The sequence below is a fragment of the Catharus ustulatus genome, chromosome 6 (assembly GCF_009819885.2).
Source record: "Catharus ustulatus isolate bCatUst1 chromosome 6, bCatUst1.pri.v2, whole genome shotgun sequence".
NCBI lineage: Eukaryota > Metazoa > Chordata > Aves > Passeriformes > Turdidae > Catharus > Catharus ustulatus.
Genome location: NC_046226.1, coordinates 58,175,979 through 58,197,117, shown reverse-complemented (window position 1 = coordinate 58,197,117; position 21,139 = coordinate 58,175,979). Strand labels below are relative to the sequence as shown.

General features: G+C 37.8%; 1 protein-coding gene across 4 annotated transcripts in view; it reads right to left on the bottom strand.

Moving 5' to 3' along the window:
* Positions 1–16,908: 16,908 nt before the first annotated feature.
* ANO5 (anoctamin 5) overlaps positions 16,909–21,139 on the bottom strand; it is a 58,096-nt gene continuing 53,865 nt past the window's right edge. For all 4 annotated transcript variants that reach the window (XM_033062915.1, XM_033062917.1, XM_033062916.1 and 1 more), the window contains one exon: positions 16,909–20,573. In XM_033062915.1, the coding sequence (XP_032918806.1) occupies positions 20,352–20,573 (222 nt within the window). In that variant the 3' untranslated portion in view covers positions 16,909–20,351. The remainder of the gene's footprint in view (positions 20,574–21,139) is intronic.

The following is a 21,139-nucleotide window of genomic DNA, read 5'->3' as shown; positions in this document are numbered from 1 at the left end:
CCTCTCTTAGTAGAGGAGAATTAGATAGTCCTTAATTGCATAAAATATGCAAAGTAGCAAGTACAATTGGAAAGTAAAATCCTGTAGTGAATACACTCTGCTGCTGCAGCTACCTGAAATAGAAATTTTATGTCTATCAGATGATACATCCAGATATTACTGAGTCACGTCCTGATCAAGATCAGCTGGTTTGGCTTCACATAAGAGCAGTAGACAGCTAATCTCATTAGTTCCACGAAATTCGTACAATCTTGTCAGCTTTTTATACATGATATATTAAGTATTTAACCTTGGTAAAATAAGCAATTTCTAGAAGAAACAACACATAACATTAATCAAAATTGTTATTGATAATTTTTTTTATAATAAACACCTGTCACAGACAGACAGCTCACAAAAATGGACTCAAACTTCAGTGAAATCCCAATGAGGTCTTTCCACTGGTGTCAGTGGTAAAGGGGAACAGGACGTAATGCAGAACATTCTAGTCCAGATGATTACTACTAGATGTTCACGTATTAACCAGGAGGAAAGAGATTCAGCAAAAACTTGCTAAGTAAAAAGTGCAGCTCTGAAATGGCTCCAACAAATCTGTGGGATGATATGGTGCAAAAACCTGTTGTTTCATACTGAAATCTTGCAATTAAATACAATTTTCTTCACATAATTGGATTTTCTTTAACTTTTACTCATGTGAAGGCTAAAGGATTGAATCTTTACCTGCCCTTTTATTTTTATCAATAGTTCATTTTTAAAAATTTCAAACTGAGTTATTTCAAGAAGTTAATCTGTTTTGGAGCGAAGGATTACAGATGTGGTTCTTAGCTCATTTTTTCTTATTGATATGTATCTAATCTCAAAATTTTCTACAATGACCCTCAGAATAGTGCCTAAATATTATATAACCCTTTTAGAGAAATTCAAGTCAATACACCAATATAAATCCCTTCTCTTTTAGTCTTTCTGAAGAAAACTATACAGTAAGCTAAAATTTTCATCATGGTACATACCAGTGACTTTAAAAAAGTAATTATTTAACTTCTATTTTTTATTTTATCTTTGCTGTGGGTTCACTGTAAAATGATTTTTTTTCTTTCTCAAGTGTCACTCAAGCAGAATTTATAAATGAACATATATTTAGGATCCATTTTGAAAAATAAGCATATACGTACTACTTTAACTTCATATGATCATACGTACAAAGTCTAAGACATTTTGTTATTCCTGTTTACTGAGAGGTGACAAAACACTGCTCTCAATAATACATTGTCATCTTCAGGAAAAAAATTATGTGCTTAAAATCTTAGCTATACCATTAAACCCCTGTGTGTAATACAGACTTCTGGTACTGAGGATAACATAAACATACCTCAAAAATTATGAATTATGATGTAACTATTACTACTGGTTTATAGAGCTGTCTACTAAATCCAGTGGAATTTGATGTCACCCGAAGAACAAAGAAATTTTTTACTTCTTTGGTACTATGGAAATGCAAAATCACACAGCAATGCCAAAATAATCATCGTGCTTGCCAGGCCACCAGAAAGAAGGCTTTCTGGAAGAAACAACAGCTTTGCAGAGTCTTTTTTAGTAAACTGTTTATTGAAAGAAAATTGATCATTAAAAGAAAATATTTAAATAAAATCTTGTGACAAATCTTGACTTAAGAGGCAGAAAAATGTGACAAAAAGATCGTCTTAAACCAGGAATTTTCTCATTTTTCCGGAAAACTTGCAAGGATCACTTCCTGAACAACTTTGGTGGGCTTTTGTCTTATTCTCCATAGTCATGATGATTCACTGCTGGACAAATTCCTTGAAAAACTGCACAATATATCACTTTGAGAATTTCAATGTAATGTCCTCGTGTTGACATATTAAACATGTGTCTATGCTGAATTTTGCATGCCAAACCATAAAGATTCCTGAATCTAAGTTAAAACTATATGAAGTTAAAACTATATGAAGTTGGGTTGACAGCACTTTATAGATAATTTTGCCTTTTGGAAGCCTATCCATCAGTGTCTAAAGCTGTATTTCATGAAATGGGCTGTGTCTGTAACTCCAGACCTAGGTTGTGAGCACGATGCGGTTATTATGTCCTGCTGAGAAGCGTATTGCACAATGGTGTCAAAAGGAATAGTTGCAATCTGGTGCAATATTCACATAACTTCTTTCTGCTTCCTCACAATTTGTGATGTTTACATCTTGAATTTTTTGAACTGCAGGCCAAATTTGAGGTTTATATGTCATAAAACAAACATGGCAGAAGTTGAACTGTTGGATCAGATCTTGACTCTACTTCTACAACAACACAATTATCCCTCTTATTTTTGTGTCAGAAAGAGAACATACTTGGACTGAAACATGCTAAAGAATGCCTCTGTCTAGGCAGAACTTTCACATTCACATGGTTGCTCTCAACCAGATTGTGCATTTTGGAAATAGAAATCCAGATCTTTGGGCCATGGTCACAGGAACAAATAGAAAAATCTAGCAGGAAGCTGGCCACAGAGGAAATATAAATGTGGCTGTGGACTTTGCCAAGCAAAGTTGGGTAGTTTTTCCAATGCTTCAACCAAGTTTCATATATGGCAGCTTAGTGCTTGCAAACTGGACTACTCTTTCAGATGCCCTTATTCAGTTGCTAAGATGGTATTACATTGGAGGTTTCCTATCAAATTTGCCCTAAACCAGGACAATTGCTTTGTCAGTAGCCTCAAAGGCACAAGAAATGAAATATGATAGAGTACAGGAGTTGTGCATTCATTTTTTCAGGCAGTTTCTGGTTTTAAACCAAACTGGTGGCAATTTGCTCAGGGATCTCTGCACTAACATAGGTGATGAAATATTCTAAAGATATGCTACAAACTCCAGGGTTTTGTTTGTTTAATTTAGGAGTATTTTATTTCTAACCATGTAAATTCTTAGTGTTCATTCCTAGTGCCTAATTATCAGATAATCTAGCTCATGTTGAAGCTATTCCTTCAGCCCTCTAGAGGAAAAAGGACTAGGTAAATGATTAGAATTGCAGCTAATTTTTATGTTCTATTGGTATTGCAGATTTCACTGTGAAAAAAAAAAAATTACTAGATGATTTGCTTACCATATAGTTACCATACAGGATTACTCCATGGCTGGAAATTTTTCTGTTATGTTACAAGAAGATTCATTTATTTTCTCCATCCTTCCTTTCACCCCCAACAAACTAATAAAAATCCACCCATCAGCAAATGTCTTTTAAATCATGAAAGCAATGATATTACTTTTTTTTTTAATGGTATCTGTGGAGAAATTTAACAGCGTTGAATACATTTATCTTAAAAGTAAATGGAGATGCTTATATTCTTCCCACATATTACATGAACATCTGTTCCTTTGAATTCCAGTACTGTTCCATGAGTTACATGCAAAGGATCCCAAAGGACTGGAAGCCATCTGTCATTTTACACAGACAGAAATGCACCCACCTCTGGGGCTCAGACACAGTAACAATTCTCTCAGTACCCAAGACAACTATGCAACACTTGGTGAGTGGGCTGCAATTACCCATAACAAAATTTAGCCAAGGATTTGTAATTGCAGCACAGTATCTTATCTTTTATTACGATGATGATTGATGATTAATGTCATTAATCTGTCATTACATTATTATTCCAGGATGATCATCACTGGATTGTTTAACAGTTTAGAAAGGTTTTTATGCAAGAGTCAGTTTGATCTTAGTGACAGTCCAGTCCCTTTTCATTGCATGAGAAACCTTGTAAAAATATAGTAATTGAAGACAATATTATGGTGACTTTTTATTGCAATAATTAGAAAATCAGAAGCAGAATTTATAAGACCGGAGTAGTCCTTTATTTTCTGTTGACTTTTCCCTTAGAATTATTTTAAAATGCATTAAGAAAAGTTTGGGGAGAGATTTCCAATAATTCAGATCACAAGCTGCACTGATCTGAACCGGGCTTAAATCTACTACATGCTTTCATTTGCTAGAAGAACACTTAAAAGATCCCAAAAGTAACATCAGATACATCATTTGATCAGGAAATTATTCCTGGTGGGGGAAAACAACCCAGGAAAACTTGTAATAGATATTTGGAAAGTAATTGTGCTTAGTACAACAGCAAACTGACGTCTGAGGTAGTGGAGCAGGTTCTGGACTACCATGTTGGGTCTGAGATTGATATTACAATCTAAATTTGTCACTCAGTTTTAATGTGCTTCATTTTTTTGGAGTTATTCTTCTTTAAGATAAATCTTGATTTTTCAATAGACTAAATTAACACAAAAACACAGTAAATCCCATGTAGGAAGAATGTATGTAGATTCTTTTACATATAAAGTTGTTTTTCTAAGGAGAAAGACATACATATAACTGTAATTAGAATCTACACCCACAAATATAATTTACTAGTGGACCCTTGCATACTTTATGTGCTAAGCCATAGGTTTTCTCTGTAGAGGGATATTGAGACAATGAGTAGAACTCCTTGTACCAAAAAGTAAATAAGGAGAAGTATGTGTTTAGTTGATGTTTGGGATTAGTGGAGTCTGTAGAAAGTAATTGTTGTGCTTTCCCAAGAAAGAAATGTGAGGGAGACTTTCATTCATCTCATACTTGGTTTAATTTCTTGACAAGTTGACAACCACCACATGAATTCAAGACTGAATGTAATTCATTTATTCTCTTGAATTTTCTTGGAATTAGCATAAAAGCATTGTCTCCAACATGGATCCAAAATAGAAGAATATGAAATCTGTGCAGGTTTCTAATATCATATATTTGCATCTGCATCAGAGAATCCTAATCCAAGTTAACAATGTTAGCACATCTTTAAATTACTAATATTTTAATTAAAATACTCCCATCATTGTATTCATAATATAAAATCAAATATTGCTTTTTCTGTGAGCACAGAAACATAAAATCATAGAACAATTAAGGCTGGAAAAGACCTCTAAGGTAATTGAGTCCAGCTGTTAAGGAATGCATCTGACTCCCTGAGGCTTCCTGTCCTCAGTAACCCTGGTTTTCTACTGTCCTTTCCTTACCTCAGGCCCTAGTCAGGATCTATGACAACTTGGGTCCTCCCTTGCATGTTCTCCAATGCTTTCCTGTTAGCACACTTCGTTTCTGTCATGTCATCAGCATGTCTTTTTCTTCTTCTTTATTGTGCTTTTTTATTTTCCTTTACAGCGCTGCTTTTGGTAAATTATTTTTTTGAAAATGGTAGGGAACTCATAATTCTGCACATTTATATTTCTGATAAATGGGACCAAAATGGGTTCAAAAATGATTATGAAAGGAAATGAACACACACACACAAGTCTAAGTCTTATTTTGTTAGAAAATAGGACTGAACCCATCAGTGTTAAATGCTTTTGGTTGTGTTGATCTCATGTTTCAATAATAGCAGAAGATATCTTTGATATTGCTGTATCTTTTGAGAGACAATATGTGTGCCTTCTCCAAATCACAAGGTCTTGCCTCTTTTACAAATACTTCAGAAGAGTTAGATACCTTCATTGGAGAACATGGCCATGGGTTTGAATGTAGAAAAGTCCCAAGTGTTCTTGTTCTTTCAAAGGAAAACCAAAGAGTGTAAAAGATTTTATGGGAATCAAAATACAGAAATACTATTTTTGTTGATATGTGTAATACATAAGATGTTCCTTCCCCCCCAGAAATATTATAGCAGCACAAAGATTAAGATGACAGGAAAATATCTGCTTTATTTTAGGGCATTGCTAATGACCTCAATGCATTGTGTTCCACAGCGGAGGAGGGGAGGATCAGGATGTCACATAGATAGATTACTTCAGGTCAAAGCACTGAACCTATCTACTTAAAAATACCTGTGATCTTTAAATGTAACTAAAAATATCAAGTTCTTGATTCAGACACCTTTTATAGATGTCAGTATTTAGCTCAGATTCGTACGCATTTCATTTTATAATCTGGTGGTTTAGTGTAAATATTTTACATCTATTTTTTCTTATTGTTTGTTATAAATAAATCATCACAGATCTGGTAGATCAACTAAATGATTCCCCTGGAGGAAGTCTGTTGATTTTTGTATGACTCAGTCTCTGTGTGACCAGTTCTGATGTCTTTAGCTATTCCAGTGTTTCTTCTGTGGGGGAGGTGAATTTTAATTACATATTTAGTGGCCCATTTGCAAGACTTGGAAGCTCAAGCAGTTCCAAAGACTTGTGCTGAATCTTCTTCCCTTTCCAGGCTCAGGGTTTCCTTGTCTGTCTCTTAAGCTGGTGTTTTTATCCTGAAAGCCAGGAGAAGCATTTCTGTCTTTTGGTTTTCTTTCCAACAGCCCTCATCTTAATAGTTGACATCTGCTGGGCCTTTACCACGGCCTTTTACTGAATTATGCCTGATTGTTACAACTCATTCTGTCGTTGAGTCACTTTCTGACTCCTCCCTGGGCAAAGATTTGCTGGTCACTTCCCTTTTCTACCCAAAGGACACTCTTTTATGGGCAGTTCTTCACTGGCTTTTTTCTTTCCAGAGCTGGAAAAGTGATCAGAAGCACCAGAAGTGCTATCCCTGTGTGCTGTGAGAAGTTATCAGTATTACCATTAGTGCTGTCTCTGTATGCTGTGGTGTATGATCTAGGGATCCCACTCTGTTTGCCAAAGCCAAATACTGAAGTGCAGATAGAAAGCTCTTATAAGACAATGCTATTTATTCTGTTTAAGTGCTACAGAAACTTCTCAATCTATTAGGAAAATAACAGCTGGAAGGAGGAAAGAGACAAATGCCAAAGTCTCTGCCTGGGCTGTATTCCTACCTAGTAGAGCAAGAGGCATATCTCTGCATAATATTCAGAAAGGAATTCAGGATTTGCCCATCTGTATGGAACTAATTTAAATGTTCCCATGGCATTCTACCAGCTGAGAAAGATTCCACAGAATTTTCATATCCTCTGTACTCTCCTTTCAGAAGTAAGGCCAGTTTCTCAAAAAATTCTCTTACCATTTGTTTGTTCTGAAGCCCGATTGAGGTATTTCTTAGATATTAAACCTGCTTTATCCATGAAAAATGTCCATCGTGACAGGCAAGAAAAGATCAAGATGAATAAATGTGTGAGAAAAGGGAGATTGCGAGCACAATTTTGTTGCTGTTTGCCAGATGTCCAGATCTCACACCCCAGGGCCTGCAGCCAGGTAATTAATGTCTGCAACACCTAAGTTGTTAAATTTGTTTGTTTTCTTGTTCTCTCACTTAATATTTTCTTGTATTTCCACACTGTATGTCTTACTTTGTACATAATTCCAATAAAATCACTATAGTTATTTCTAGAACAAAGAACCTAAATTTTGTTAGTGATCTGAATGTTTTTTGTACACATACTTTTTTCTTCTCCCTTTGTCATGATAGACTGAGTTCTAGGTACTAGTTTTCCCTAGTTTGTTTTGTTTTGATGTGTCTAGCAATTGGTCTGTGACTGCCAATTCATCCACAATTCACACCTACCATGATGTTATATATTCCTTTTTTTTGGTGGAAATATTCTGGCTTCCGAAGTGCTGAACACATGAGAAGCATTACAAAGGCTAGATTCAGTGCCTTTACAATATCAGGCTTCTTTTTTTTTTTTTTTTTTGGCTTTCTGTTAGGAAAAATCATTAGGAATAATCAAAGCTCTGAAATAAAGATGTATTTCTGAATAAATACATATTTCCAAACTGAATGGCTGGAAAGCAAGTAGTCCCTAAAAATCCATTCTGTCAGTCATGTCTACTTCCAAATTATTTTTTACTATGAGGCCTCACTGGCTTATGAAAACACCTTTCCCTGGAGGAATCTTTCTTAAATAAAGATCTTCACTGAATCCATGTGTTAAATCAGTCTCGTGTTACTGAGTCACTCCTGGTGCATTGAGATGGTCTTCTGCTTTCATAGACAAATTTCCTTGGCAGGTTGCCCATTTCTTTCTATTTATGACAAGAATATTAATCACTCTCTGATCAGTGTGTGCTCCATCATCAGGACACATCATAAGTCACTGAGATATACTTTGGCAGCTGGTTAACATCACAACTAAGTGCTTCATCCAGCACATGCTTTGCCCATCTACATGAGCATCTTTCCTTCACTCATGTGTTGTACCGTGCACCTGTGTGGTGTTCTCCAAATGATTTCATAAATTTACCGCTTGTTTTTAAAAAGTCTGCCCTGTACTCTCCAGCACTTCTAACAGATTTCAAAATGATCCTCATTAATCCTTCTTCACTGAAAGGACGGGTGACCACTCACAAAGCCGGAGGGACATGGAAAAATATGACCAATGAGGGAAAAAGAGAAGAGGATCCTTCTCTTATTGAACCCAATCTCAAGGAATATGACTTTAAATACAACAGGACTTTCTCATCAGTGCCAGCATTTTGGCAAGAAATCTCACAAATTATTAAGGTTCTGGAATTCCTTTCCCATACCACAGGCAGGTTATCAGCCTGAGAGCAGACCATCACTGAGCTTTTTTGAAGGGACTGAAGGCAATTTCTGTTTTACACACATATTACTGTTTTTTCAAAATGCTCCATGCTTTATCTACCCTATTTCCCTGCAGTAGGATAACAAACAGTTTGTAGATCCCAACATTTGAAGGAACGTCCCTTTCTCAGCACCAGTGGGATGGCAGATGTACACGTCAGCTGTATCACCTTCTTCTCCACGCTTTTTCTTATTTTATTCCTTGCTATTTCACAAAAGGCTGTAGGGATATAAATAGGACAACATAATTTTCAAGATCAAAGTAATTCTAAATAGTTGATAATATTGCTAAACATTGGGGCCCAGTTCTAAAACCCATAATAAATACTTGACCAAAGTGTAACTCCATTTTATTGTTAGTAGCTGCTCTTCTGTTAGTAGAAAAATCAAGTTCATAAATTTTTTGTGCATCAGAAGGGAAGACTGAGCAAACTAAGCATGAGTAGTAACTTTTTTTTTTCTTGATAGTATTTAAATACCTTATACTTCCTGAGATTTTTATTTCTTAATTAGTCTGAGTTTAATTCTCTAGGTAATACGAATAGGTTATATTATATTATATTATATTATATTATATTATATTATATTATATTATATTATATTATATTATATTATATTATATTATGTTATATTATGTTATATTATGTTATATTATGTTATATTATGTTATATTATGTTATATTATGTTATATTATGTTATATTATGTTATATTATGTTATATTATGTTATATTATGTTATATTATGTTATATTATGTTATATTATATTATGACTATGTTCACAATCTAATCTGATACTATGGTTACACAACAACTCACACATGTAAGTATCTGAAGTGCAACTTGAGTGTGGTAACTGGTAATTCAGTCTTGCAGAACAAGAAGAAAGACTCAGAATTGCAAGAAGTAATAAACTTTTTGCCTTTGATAATCACAAAAAAAAATTAAAACTTCCATTCTTAATATTTTAAAATATTTACCAAACATATTTAATAACCATTTAGAAAATTTTCCATGATGTAAAGCTTTTTCAGTTAAAATCTGTTGCTATAGATGTTTGTTTTTAATGAAAAATACTTTTAATAAATTTTGCTAAAAGAACAATGTTCTGATATAATTGTCTTCTTATGCTAAACAGTATCAATCCTTATTCAGGTTAGAGGCTTAGCTATAAGGCTCCAGAATGACTGTGAATTTTGTGCATTTCTGCATCAAATATGCACCAAATAATTGGCATTTATTGCAGAATTAAGAAGCTTACCAATGTAGCCTTATAGGAAATTGTATTTGTTCTCACCACAGCAGAAATGGAGTTGAAAAGAATAATTCTAAAAACCCTACCTTTATCAAATGGTTCAGACTGACTAATTTCTGACTGAGAAAGCATAGTCACTAATTATTGCAGGGGAATGTGCGTATGCACCTTCCAAAAATTGATATGGCTGCTGAATTTCACATCCTACTCATCATCTCCCAGCAGATTTCTCAGCGCTTGCTTAAAAAAGAACCTGAGTTGCATCTGAATGATGCAAGTGTTGTGTTAAGGCAACTGATTATTTAAAACCAGAATGGGATTTAATTTAGCTACCTCTTTTTTAAGGATTTCGAGGCAAGAATTGTCGTGACCACCCTAAACAAGGCAGACAGACAAGAAAAAGTAGTTGTGGCTTAATAAGGTTACACAGTAATTCATATAGTCTGGGAATAATTTTGTTAAGCTTCATATAGTAATGATCATCCTTTTTTCCCCCTTTACTTCTTTCTATCTGTTTAGGGAAGGAAGGATTTTTAAATAAGTCCTTTGTGAGGGCTCCCTTCACCCTCTGGATACAATCTCTTGCCACACTAGATGTTAGGACCCCTGATCACTCTCCCGTGTCTCCCAGCATCGTGTCCTAAACATTTAAGTATTTTCAGAAACTGTTTTTTAATTAATTTTTAATATATTGAGGAACATTTAGACAAGATTTTACTTGTTTCAGAGTCTACACATCTCAAACAAATTGTAGCTGGCATATTGTTTCTCCCACATCTTGCTGTTCTTTCCAACTAATCCACTGATGAATGGGTTACTTATTTTTCTACTACTGTAAGACAACATATTTTACATCATTTGAGATGCAAATGTTGGAAAAATGTCCTCTATTTCAGCACTCCATAAAATTTCTTTTCTTTGTATAGAATAAACATGGACTCATTTTTAGAAAGATTCTTTGGGTAGATTATATAGATGCCTTACCTACTTTCCTGATTCAGAAAGTAGAACCACTGAATTTTGGTGCACAAGTTTAATGAACAAATGTCTTGGTTTAGGGGGAAATTGGGAGGAAACCTCTGAATGAATGGGGTCCCTCTAGGAAACAGATTCAAGTGGCCCCTCCCCTAACCAGCTTGGGAAAACATTTCCTCAGAGAGAAGTGCACTCCCCAGCACAAAAATGAACAACACCAAACAGCAAAACCTCTCGCTGCTCTGATAGACGACAAATTCAGCAGAGTCCCTTCCGTGGGTGCAGCCCGGCTCACTCAGGCTGTTCTCAGTCCCTCCGGCGCTGGGAAATGCCCCAGGCCAGGCCTGGTGTGCCACAGGTGTGAGCTCCCGGTGCTCTTCTGGGCTTTTCACTCCAGAGCAGGTTCAAACAATTCCAAGAAAAGAGAAAAAAAACCCCACAGTCCAGGGAACTTCTCTGCCTCAGCTAGTCAATAACTAAAGGCAAAGAAGAGCTCTCTCCTGCCATCCACTGCAGCCAGCACAGTCCGTGGGAAGGATGCAGGGGAGCAAGTGCAGTCTCTGCTAACAAACTCTGTGCCTCTTCTCTCCCCTCTTCACTCTTGGAACCAGCCTTAAAGCTGCAGAACTTAATATCCAGCACAAACAGAACAGATAATTGGGGATATAAGCACCATAAAGTCACCCCAGTACATTCCACCCCTTATCCCCATATTGTCAGCTTACTACCAAAACTTTTACATATTCTAACTCTACAAACACATACATTGTACTTACATGTATATATATACAGTATACAGCTATATACAGACAATGGCAGTGACACCCATCAGTGATACTTACATACGGTTCTTACCCAGCAATGATGTTACACATATTTCTGCATTATCCACCTTGTGCGACCTGGTCCCTGAGCAAAGACAATCCCATGAATGGATTTGTCTGTACTTGAGACAGAATTCATCCAAACTGTCTTCCCTAACAAACCTCTGACATGCATCACTGGGACTTTGTCTCCATCTGTTGAATGAAAGGACTCTGGTTGGTGGAGCCTTGGTGTTAACTAGCCAGGTGGCCTTGCTAGATAATGCTCCCAGTTCTTGGAAGATCCTCCACCCAATGCTTTCAAGGTGGTTTTTAACAGTCCATTGTACCTCTCCACTTTGCCTGCAACTGGGACGTGGCAGGGGATGTGGTACACCCACTCAATGCCATGTTCTCTGGCTCAGCTGCTGATAAGGTTGTTCTTGAAATCAGTCCCAGTGTCAGACTCAATCCTCTCAGGGGTACCGTGCCTCCAAAGGACTTGCTTTTCCAGGCCCAGGATGGTGTTATGGGCCATAGTGTGAGGCACAGGGTAGGTTTCCAACCATCCAACTTACCTTGGTGTGTCTGGGACAGTGTGATTTAATCAATCTGCCAGGCCTCCCCGTACTTATACTTGGACCAACGCCCACCATACCAGAGGGGCTTCACCCACTTGGCCTGTTTGATGGCAGCGCACATCTCACAGTCATGGATGACTTGAGAGATACTGTCCATGGTTAGATCCACCCCTCGGTCTTGTGCCCACTTATACGTGGCATCTCTGCCCTGGTGACCTGAGGCGTCATGGGCCCATCGAGCCAGGAACAATTCTCCCTTGTGTTGCCAACCTAAGTCTATCTTTGACACCTCTATCTTGGCAGCCTGATCTACCTGCTTGTTGTTTTGGTGTTCCTCATGACTCTTGGGGACATGAGCATTTACACGATGGGCTTTCACAGACAGTTTCTCTACTCGGGTGGCAATGTTTTTTCACTCGTCAGCAGCCCAGATTGGTTTTCTCTTACGTTGCCAGTTTGCCTTTTTCCACCTTTCCAACCAACCCCACAGAGCACTGGCTACCATCCACGAGTCAGTATAAAGGTAGAGCTTTGGCCACTTCTCTCTTTCAGCAATGTCCAGGGCCAGCTGAACAGCTTTGAGTTCAGCAAATTGACTTGATCCACCTTCTCCTTCGGTAGCTTGTGCAACCTGTCGTGTGGGGCTCCATACGGCTGCTTTCCACTTCCGGTTCATCCCCACGACGCGGCAGGAGCCATCGGTGAAAAGAGCGCAGCATGTTTCATCTGCTGGCAGTTGGTTATACGGTGGGGCTTCCTCAGCGCGGCTCACTTGTTCTTGCTCCTCATCATCGGCGAGACCAAAATTTTCACCTTCTGGCCAGTTTGTAATTATCTCCAAAATCCCAGGGCGATTCAATTTTCCAACAAGGGCATGCTGTGTGATGAGGGCAATCCACTTGCTCCATGTGGCATTGGTGGAATGGTGGGTAGAGGGAACCTTTCCTTTGAACATCCACCCCAGCACTGGTAGTCAGGGTGCCAGGAGGAGTTGTATTTCAGTGCCTATTACTTCTGAGGCAGCTTGGACTCCTTCATAGGCTGCTAAATTTCCTTCTGTTGGAGTGTAGTTGGCTTCTGACCCTCTGTAGCTTTGACTTAAAAATCCTAGTGGCTGACCTCGAGTCTGCCCAGCCACCTTCTGCCAAAGGCTCCAGGAACAGACCATGGTAGCAGTGGATTTTCTATCCCACCTCTTCATGTTTTCTCCACAATCACTCAGAAAAAAACCACAGCTCATCTTGTGGGGTGTACCTTCTCTCCCCATCTGGGGAATGTCTACGTTTGGTACCAGATTTTTGATCTCTACTGCCAACATTTGGATAAAGTGCTCTCTAATCTCCTCCCTGAGTTTCTTGTCATTCTCCTCCATCTTACTTTCTAATTTCTGCAGACATGTTACCACAGCTGCGATTCTGGCATGTGTTGGGCCATGCATGGCATCTACATACGGTTGGAGCTTCTTCGCCACATCGAGCACGGTCTCCTCCCTGTCATCCTGCTTCATTATTGCTAAAGTAGAAGCATATTCTTGTGGCCCAAGTTGTACAAGTTTTCGCCACATCATGGTACCAAGTCTGGATTCTTAGTTGTTAGGTCATCTGAAAAGACAATCTCTGCCACTGCCACTTCTCAAGCACTGAATCCCTTGTTCCATGGTCTTCCACTGGGTTTGCTGCATGTAGAGATCATCTGCACACAGACATCTTTGTGCCACACTTTCCAGGACCTGTTCCCAAAGACTGTGAGGGTTAGCCCCCCTCATCATTCCTTGCCCAATAACTGGATCATGCGACAAGGATCTCAAATGCCTCGCTTCAGTACCATCTAGAATTGTAGTCTTGCCTGCAGCGTCCCAAAGTTGGACTAGCCAACTAACTACACATCCACCAGGTCGTTGGGTGTAATCCTTTCTTAGGCCACAAAGGTCTTTCAGGGAAAAGGACTCAATAGGGACTTCTGATCTTGTGTCAGTTGCACTAACTTCTGATTTTGCTTTGAGGATCCTTCCCCTGATCATCATCATCCACTGGCCAATCAGTTTTGCTTGTGTGCTTCTTTCCCACGGCGACTGACAGTGGCTTGGGCTCTTTGACTGTCTGGTTTAGCAACAACCTGAGTAACTGGGGTGTTGGCTGATTTATCTCCCTGCCCCTCTGCCTCTGTCTGCTGCCCTACAGTATATAGCAGTGTGCAATAAACATACGCCAGGGCCCAGCTTACTGCAATGATCTTTTTCTCGTTGGAATCATCATGGCACTTCTCTTCCAAGTATTTCCCTACTTCAGCTGCGTTCTGAATTTGTTCATGTGAAAATTCCCAGGCTGGAGATCAGAAAATTCCTTAAGGGTTTGGCCAATTCTCTCCCATTCTCCACACCACTTAGGATTTTCCATGCCTAAGTCTACACCTGGGTCAGGGGTCTCACCAGCTCTTCTGGAAATCTCAGCTCTCATTCTAGACAAGCTGCAGACCATATAGAGGAAGCTTACCAGATTAAATAGCAAGGAAGGTGGTCTCTTTAACATTCAGGAGAAACTGAACGTTCTCAAAAAATGATGTAACAAATTCAAAGGAGAAAGAAAAGCTGAAAAGACGCATCCCTTGCTCTGCCTTTAACAAACTAGGTGCAATTACTAATAAACCCCCCAAAAATGCTACTGGAACTGAGACACAGGGTAAGACAAAGAAACTATTAACCATACATACATGGAACAAACTGCAGTACCTTTATAAACTTTCTATAAACAATTATCTCTGAGCCTAGCACAGTAACTATTCTAATTTTTGCCCTTCTACTGTAAAAACTACTTGTTAAGGACACTACTGGAGCTATCTCTGAATAAGAAAATAAGCCTAGGCACCAGAAAAACCTCAAAAAAGCCTAGGGACCAGAGATACATGAAGGCCTCCAACCTGAGAGACACCACAAATTCAAGCATCATGGCTATTGACTGCTTTATGCCAGTACAGAGTAAGTACAACCAAAATGCAATTAGTACATGTTTTTCCCACTTTCTTGAGCCACATTTTGAGCGCCAATTAATGTATTTGTCTGGTTTAGGGGAAAATTGGGAGGAAACCTCTGAATGAATGGGGTCCCTCTAGGAAACAGATTCAAGTGGCCCCTCCCCTAACCAGCTTGGGAAAACATTTCCTCAGAGAGAAGCGGAAAAAACCTGTTTCTTTAACAGGCAAAGCACTCCCCAGCACAAAAATGAACAACACCAAAACCTCTCGCCGCTCTGATAGATGACAAATTGAGCAGAGTCCCTTCCGTGGGTGCAGCCCGGCTCACTCAGGCTGTTCTCAGTCCCTCCGGCGCTGGGAAATGCCCCAGGCCAGGCCTGGTGTGCCACAGGTGTGAGCTCCTGGTGCTCTTCTGGGTTTTTCACTCCAGAGCAGGTTCAGACAATTCCAAGAAAAAAGAAAAAAAACCCAACAGTCCAGGGAACTTCTCTGCCTCAGCTAGTCAAAACCTAACTAAAAGCAAAGAACTCTCTCCTGCTGTCCACTGCAGCCAGCACAGTCTGTGTGAAGGATGCAGGGGAGCAAGTGCAGTCTCTGATAACAAACTCTGTGCCTCCTCTCTCCCCCTTCACTCTTGGAACTAGTCTTAAAAGTTGTAGAACTTAATATCCAGCACAAACAGAACAGATAATTGGGGATACAAGCATCACAAAGTCATCCCAGGACAGACTTTTGATGGGCAGCTAAAATTCCTAATGAGGCACAGTGCCAGGTTTGTACCAGAATTTGTGAACATCTTCTCACAAGCTACCATGTTACTTTTTTTCATAAAATATACTTGGCTTTTGGTGACATTGTACCCCCAATTCAACTTTAAATGTAAATTACCCATTTACCACAGGCCTTTGTGGAGGGATTGAATGCACCTGACAATCCACAACTGAATATATTAATATTCCCCATATCCTGCATATCAACAGGATATATCCTCCATCTTTTCTTTCCATCTCTCTTTCTTTTGCTACGCATTTCTCCTCCTTTTTAATGCTTTTTCCTTTTCTTACTTAATTACCATATCTCACCTCAGTAACAAGCACAGTAGTGGTACCATATTATATAATTACACCTTGCTTGTTTTGGTCTTTTTTTTAATCTCTTCTTTTTTAGTACAGAGAAGATTATTTTATTCATCTTACACCTTTCTTTAATTTGCTTAAATTGCATGTGTCTTAGTTTATAATTTCAAAGCTAAAAAGGAAATGACCTACCTAGTCTGGCAGGTGACCCTGTTCCCCGAGTCCTGACAAGGTGATACAACAGGAAAGGTGACATGATGAGATATAAACATCTATTGAGAGCAAGCCATAAACTTCAAGCTAGATTCCCCATGATTTAATCCAAAGCCCTTCACAGGTCCCAGAAGTGACTTTTAAGAAAGATTAAAATATGTATTGTAAGACTTACCAGTTCCTTGGGAATGTTTCAGCCCTGCCATCTTTTCCAGTACATGTACTCAAAGCTATTTAAAGTGCATGTATGTGAACCCCTCATGCTGCCTGTGGAAACTGCCTGTGCCACTGAGAACTTGAGAAGTCACCTCAGGTTCTGGCATTGCAGGAATAAAAACTATTTCCAGATAACGCAGGGAAAAGCAGCCTGGCTGAAAATGGATCTGTATGAACACAAATACATGAGTTGCAGAAATCTGTATGAATATTCTCCTCCAGGAAGCTCTCCAGGCATTTGACTTTTAGTACTTCAGCTCCTCTATCAATTCTTGGAATTTTCACACACAAGTTGACAGCACATTAAAAATGAACACAGTTTTATTTGCTAGATTTAGATCTTATTAAATGCGCATATTAAATGTTAACAGAATGTTTAAAAAATTTATTCCAACATTAGTGTATCATATATATCAGCAACATACTTAGCAGACAAAAACACCACTCAGATTACAAGACAGTACAAGTCAAACAAGTGGTACATGTAGAATAGTTAGAAACTCCATCTATTTTCAGTCCATTCTGTTGCCTCAAACTGACAGCATTACATTAAAAAGTAAAAGCATAGTAAAAAAGAACTTTCTAGAAAAACCAGGTTAGTGTCTTATAGTAGCACTCTTCTTTTGCAGTCCTTTGCTTAGAACATACCACACTAAACCTTCCCAAGGTAAAAAACCTAAATTTTAATTGAAAAAAAATCTAAAAATCCCTGATTGTATTACACTTGAAAGGTCAATTTTGTTTTGTGTAACTACTTCTAATGAGGCAATTTATTGTTGCTTAAATTACAATAATTGCAACACAGAAACTTTATTTACCTTTTTTAAAGGATACTTTTAGACACTGACTCACATCAAAATGAAATATTCCAACAGTAAGAATCAGTACATCTTCCTTACTTTTGTCACTTTTCAAGAACTTCAGGAAACTTGTGTGAATCACTATAAACCCAACCATATTGATATCTTTAGTCAAAATACTGCTTAATGGCAAGTAAAGGTAAACTATTATGTAAAAAGGTCTCAAGAGCATTTTTTTAATGCGATATCAGCTTTTAGTATGACAACATATTCTCTTTTCAACAGTTTCTGTATACAAAGAAGTAATGCTATGAAGTGTAATGACTTGTTTTTAAGATACATATATACTTTTTTCTAAATAAGCTGATCCCAGGTTTTTTTCCTTTCTATTTTATGATACAACATATACAAAACATCTGTCTGTACTGCATTAAATAGCAAGTGATCTTAAAAAATAAGTTTGTATGAAGCACAAAGTAGGACTCAAAACATCAATTTATATTCAAAAGTCTGCATATGAATGCTGTATCCCAAACAAATATATTTCCTTATTTTCCTCCATCTTGCTTTTAAATAGCATTGTCCATTCACAACACATCTACTTTGCTGATATCTTTTCAAGGGTAACTTATTAGGACACTTTATTACTTGAAGAAATTAATCTTCCATAAGCAGAAATAGTGCATCTAATGCTGAATTTCCGAATCTGTTTTCAGCTTCAGTCAGGTTGTACATTTTGCACAGAACCTTTTGTATCTCATTATTTCTCCATTTGAAGCATCTGCTTGCATTGCAAACAGTAACAAACCCACAACATCTAAATTAAGCAGTTTAATTAACAGTATATGTGCAAGATGCAGCACAGTGCTTTCATTGTGCAAATTGTGGTGTTTGATATGTGGTTACACCTGATGGCTGATAGTCTTCTTTGGCTTACACATTAAGCAGCAGAGCTAATTTATTTACACATGCATACCTCCAACAGATCCATTACTTCAAATATATCTGAATATTCAAGAACATGATCAGTTCATCATGAACAGAAATTGCCAACGTGCTTGATTGATCAAGCAACCTTAGAGGATGAAGGTAACTTACAGTAATGAGAAATATACATCGGCATCAGCTCCTTGACTGGCAGCCAAACTGCTCGAGGTAGGCACTTAATTCTTTTGCTAACAACAACAGCTCCACTCAGGGCACTGATTTAAAACTGTTACAACATTAAGGTTACTTGCCAAGTACTCCAAGACACAGGCAAGGTTTGCTAAAACAAAATACCCTAAGTTGTGGCACTAGTAAATAGTACATCATTCAGCTGATAGGGAATACAAATCTCAATTCTTATATGTATACTTGCAAGGAAGTATAACTTTCAAAGTGCAAATAGAGCAAAATTTTCTAATCTTGTCTACCTTGTATATTCAGCATGAGAGAACTCAATAATCTGGTGTTAGAACAATCTGCAGTCTAGGCATGAACTTCTCTCCAACAGTCCACATTGCACTGAAACAGAAGTGTGCCAAGGCAGGCATGGTTTGGTAACACTGAACAGTTCTGTCTGCAGGTTCACAGTATCCTGATGCACTCATTTTGGAAATAGGCACTGCCCTGCAGAGATCATTTTCACACCTCTTGCCAAATGCAAAGAAACAAGGCACTAAGCATGGAAGCATTGATATTTTTAAATATACAGCAAAATCATAAAAATGCCTACCTGCTTTAAACTAGAAAATGAGGGCACATTCTTGAACAGCTGGAAGCTACTTTATACAAATAGTTATATATTTATAAACTCAGTAACTTTGCAGAAAAGCCACCTAACAAAAAAGAAAACAAATCCTTCCCAAAGATTCAAAAGGGAAAAACAAAACCAGAACAACCCCCAAGACTCAGCATACTATGTATAAGGACAATAACAGCAGAAACATAGATTATTTGGCATATTTTGGATAAAAATCCAAGACCAAACCATTTAGTTAAATTGACGGGTATAGTGGTCCAGCTCCTGAACCACTGCCATGGAGTGCAGGCACACTCCATAGTGTGCATTAAGGACAGACACACAGCTTTAGCCCTTTGCTGGCATTCACTGAGAATCCAAACACAGAAACAAATGAATGAGTAGCTTTGGCCAAAACCGACATGGAACAATCTTCCAATGGTACTTTATAAGAATGAGAAATTAAGTAACTGTTGTTCTCCAAATCGCATACATCTTTTCAAAACCCACTGCAATTAGGTGATTCCACAATATCTGCATTTAGAGAGTAAACTGTTACATAATTTGTACCTTTATGAAAATAAATTATGGCTTTTTTTCCCCTTCATTAAGTATGTATTAACTGAATTTTGTGTCTATAAATAATTCCAAGTGGAATTAAGTCAATAAATCTTTAAAAATAAATTCCTTCTACAAAACCTATAGAAATTCAAACCAATGTTTCGTAAGATGTAGTGAATATAAAAAAAAGTCCCAAACTTTAACCTTTGTATCAGGAGTGTTTAAATTATCACATAATAAAAATAGTAATTCTCAACATTTTCCATAGCAGTGGTCCTCTGTGGTATCCTTTTCAGTCAGCTGGGATACAGCCTGGAATGTTGCAATTAGCAACAGGGAGAGGGCTTGGTGGTAAATGACCTTATCATGTCCTGCGAGCCCTTTGAGGTTAACAGTCCCTAGACCAGGAGTCCAAATTTCAGGATTACAAGATTACATTTACTATTAAAAGTAATAGGTAAATAAAAACCAGTGTTGAAATCATACCGTCAGATAGAGTTCCTAAACCTTGAAAGCCCAGCAAAACTTCTAAGAAAATTCTGAAATCTTTGGACTGAAACATAAGGGCTGAACTCTCTTACAGCTTTCAACATGATGCATACTGAGCAAACCATAGACAAAAAAAGCTAAAACAAGCTAGATCCCAAACAGTTGGGTTTTGGCTACATTGCTCTGGATAGCTCCATTCTTCCTTCCGTGGCGATGAACTCTTTTTCTGTGGCCCCTTTATCACCTTGGCACAGTCTCTCCTTCAGTTTTTCAAGTTCATACTCATGTAGGATTTTTTGTGTTAAATACTTTTCACGTTTAATTTTGGCTTTTACATCTGCAGGAACATCAGGGATCATCCATGCTACAAAGAATTTGACGATGAATACAACATGCTAAAAAAAAAAAGTAACAACTCATTACCAAACGAAACACCTCTTGTTTTATCTGACACCAAATAGGCTACTTTTTGTTCACAATAAAACACATTTCATTTGGGTGTCCTGGAACAATATGCACTAAATTAATGTGTATCTATGACATGCATGAAGATTAAAACTCTTCTTTTTATGCAGAATTTTTAATTCTAAAACGTTAATGACTTAGCAAAGCCAAGAGGAAAGTGTCAGGGCCTGAATTTCAACCATCACTTTTTAAATCCTCTGTATGGTTTGTCAGAAAGTTCACAAAGCTGTGCTGATAACACTTAGCTATTGAGAGCTGATGAAACACAGCAGGAAAAGTCATGAGATGAATACTTGAACTACTTACTCCCTTTTCTCTTCATAACTTACAAAGCACTGGCTTAACACTGGAGTGCCAGTTATCCAAAGTATTGATTTAGCTGTTTTTAACCAATATGCATCACTGCAAAATGCTGTCTGGATATTGAACACATCCATCTCAGATACAGTTCTTTAATGAAGGCAAGAGGAGTGGAAGTGCTAGTCCTGGTGGCTTT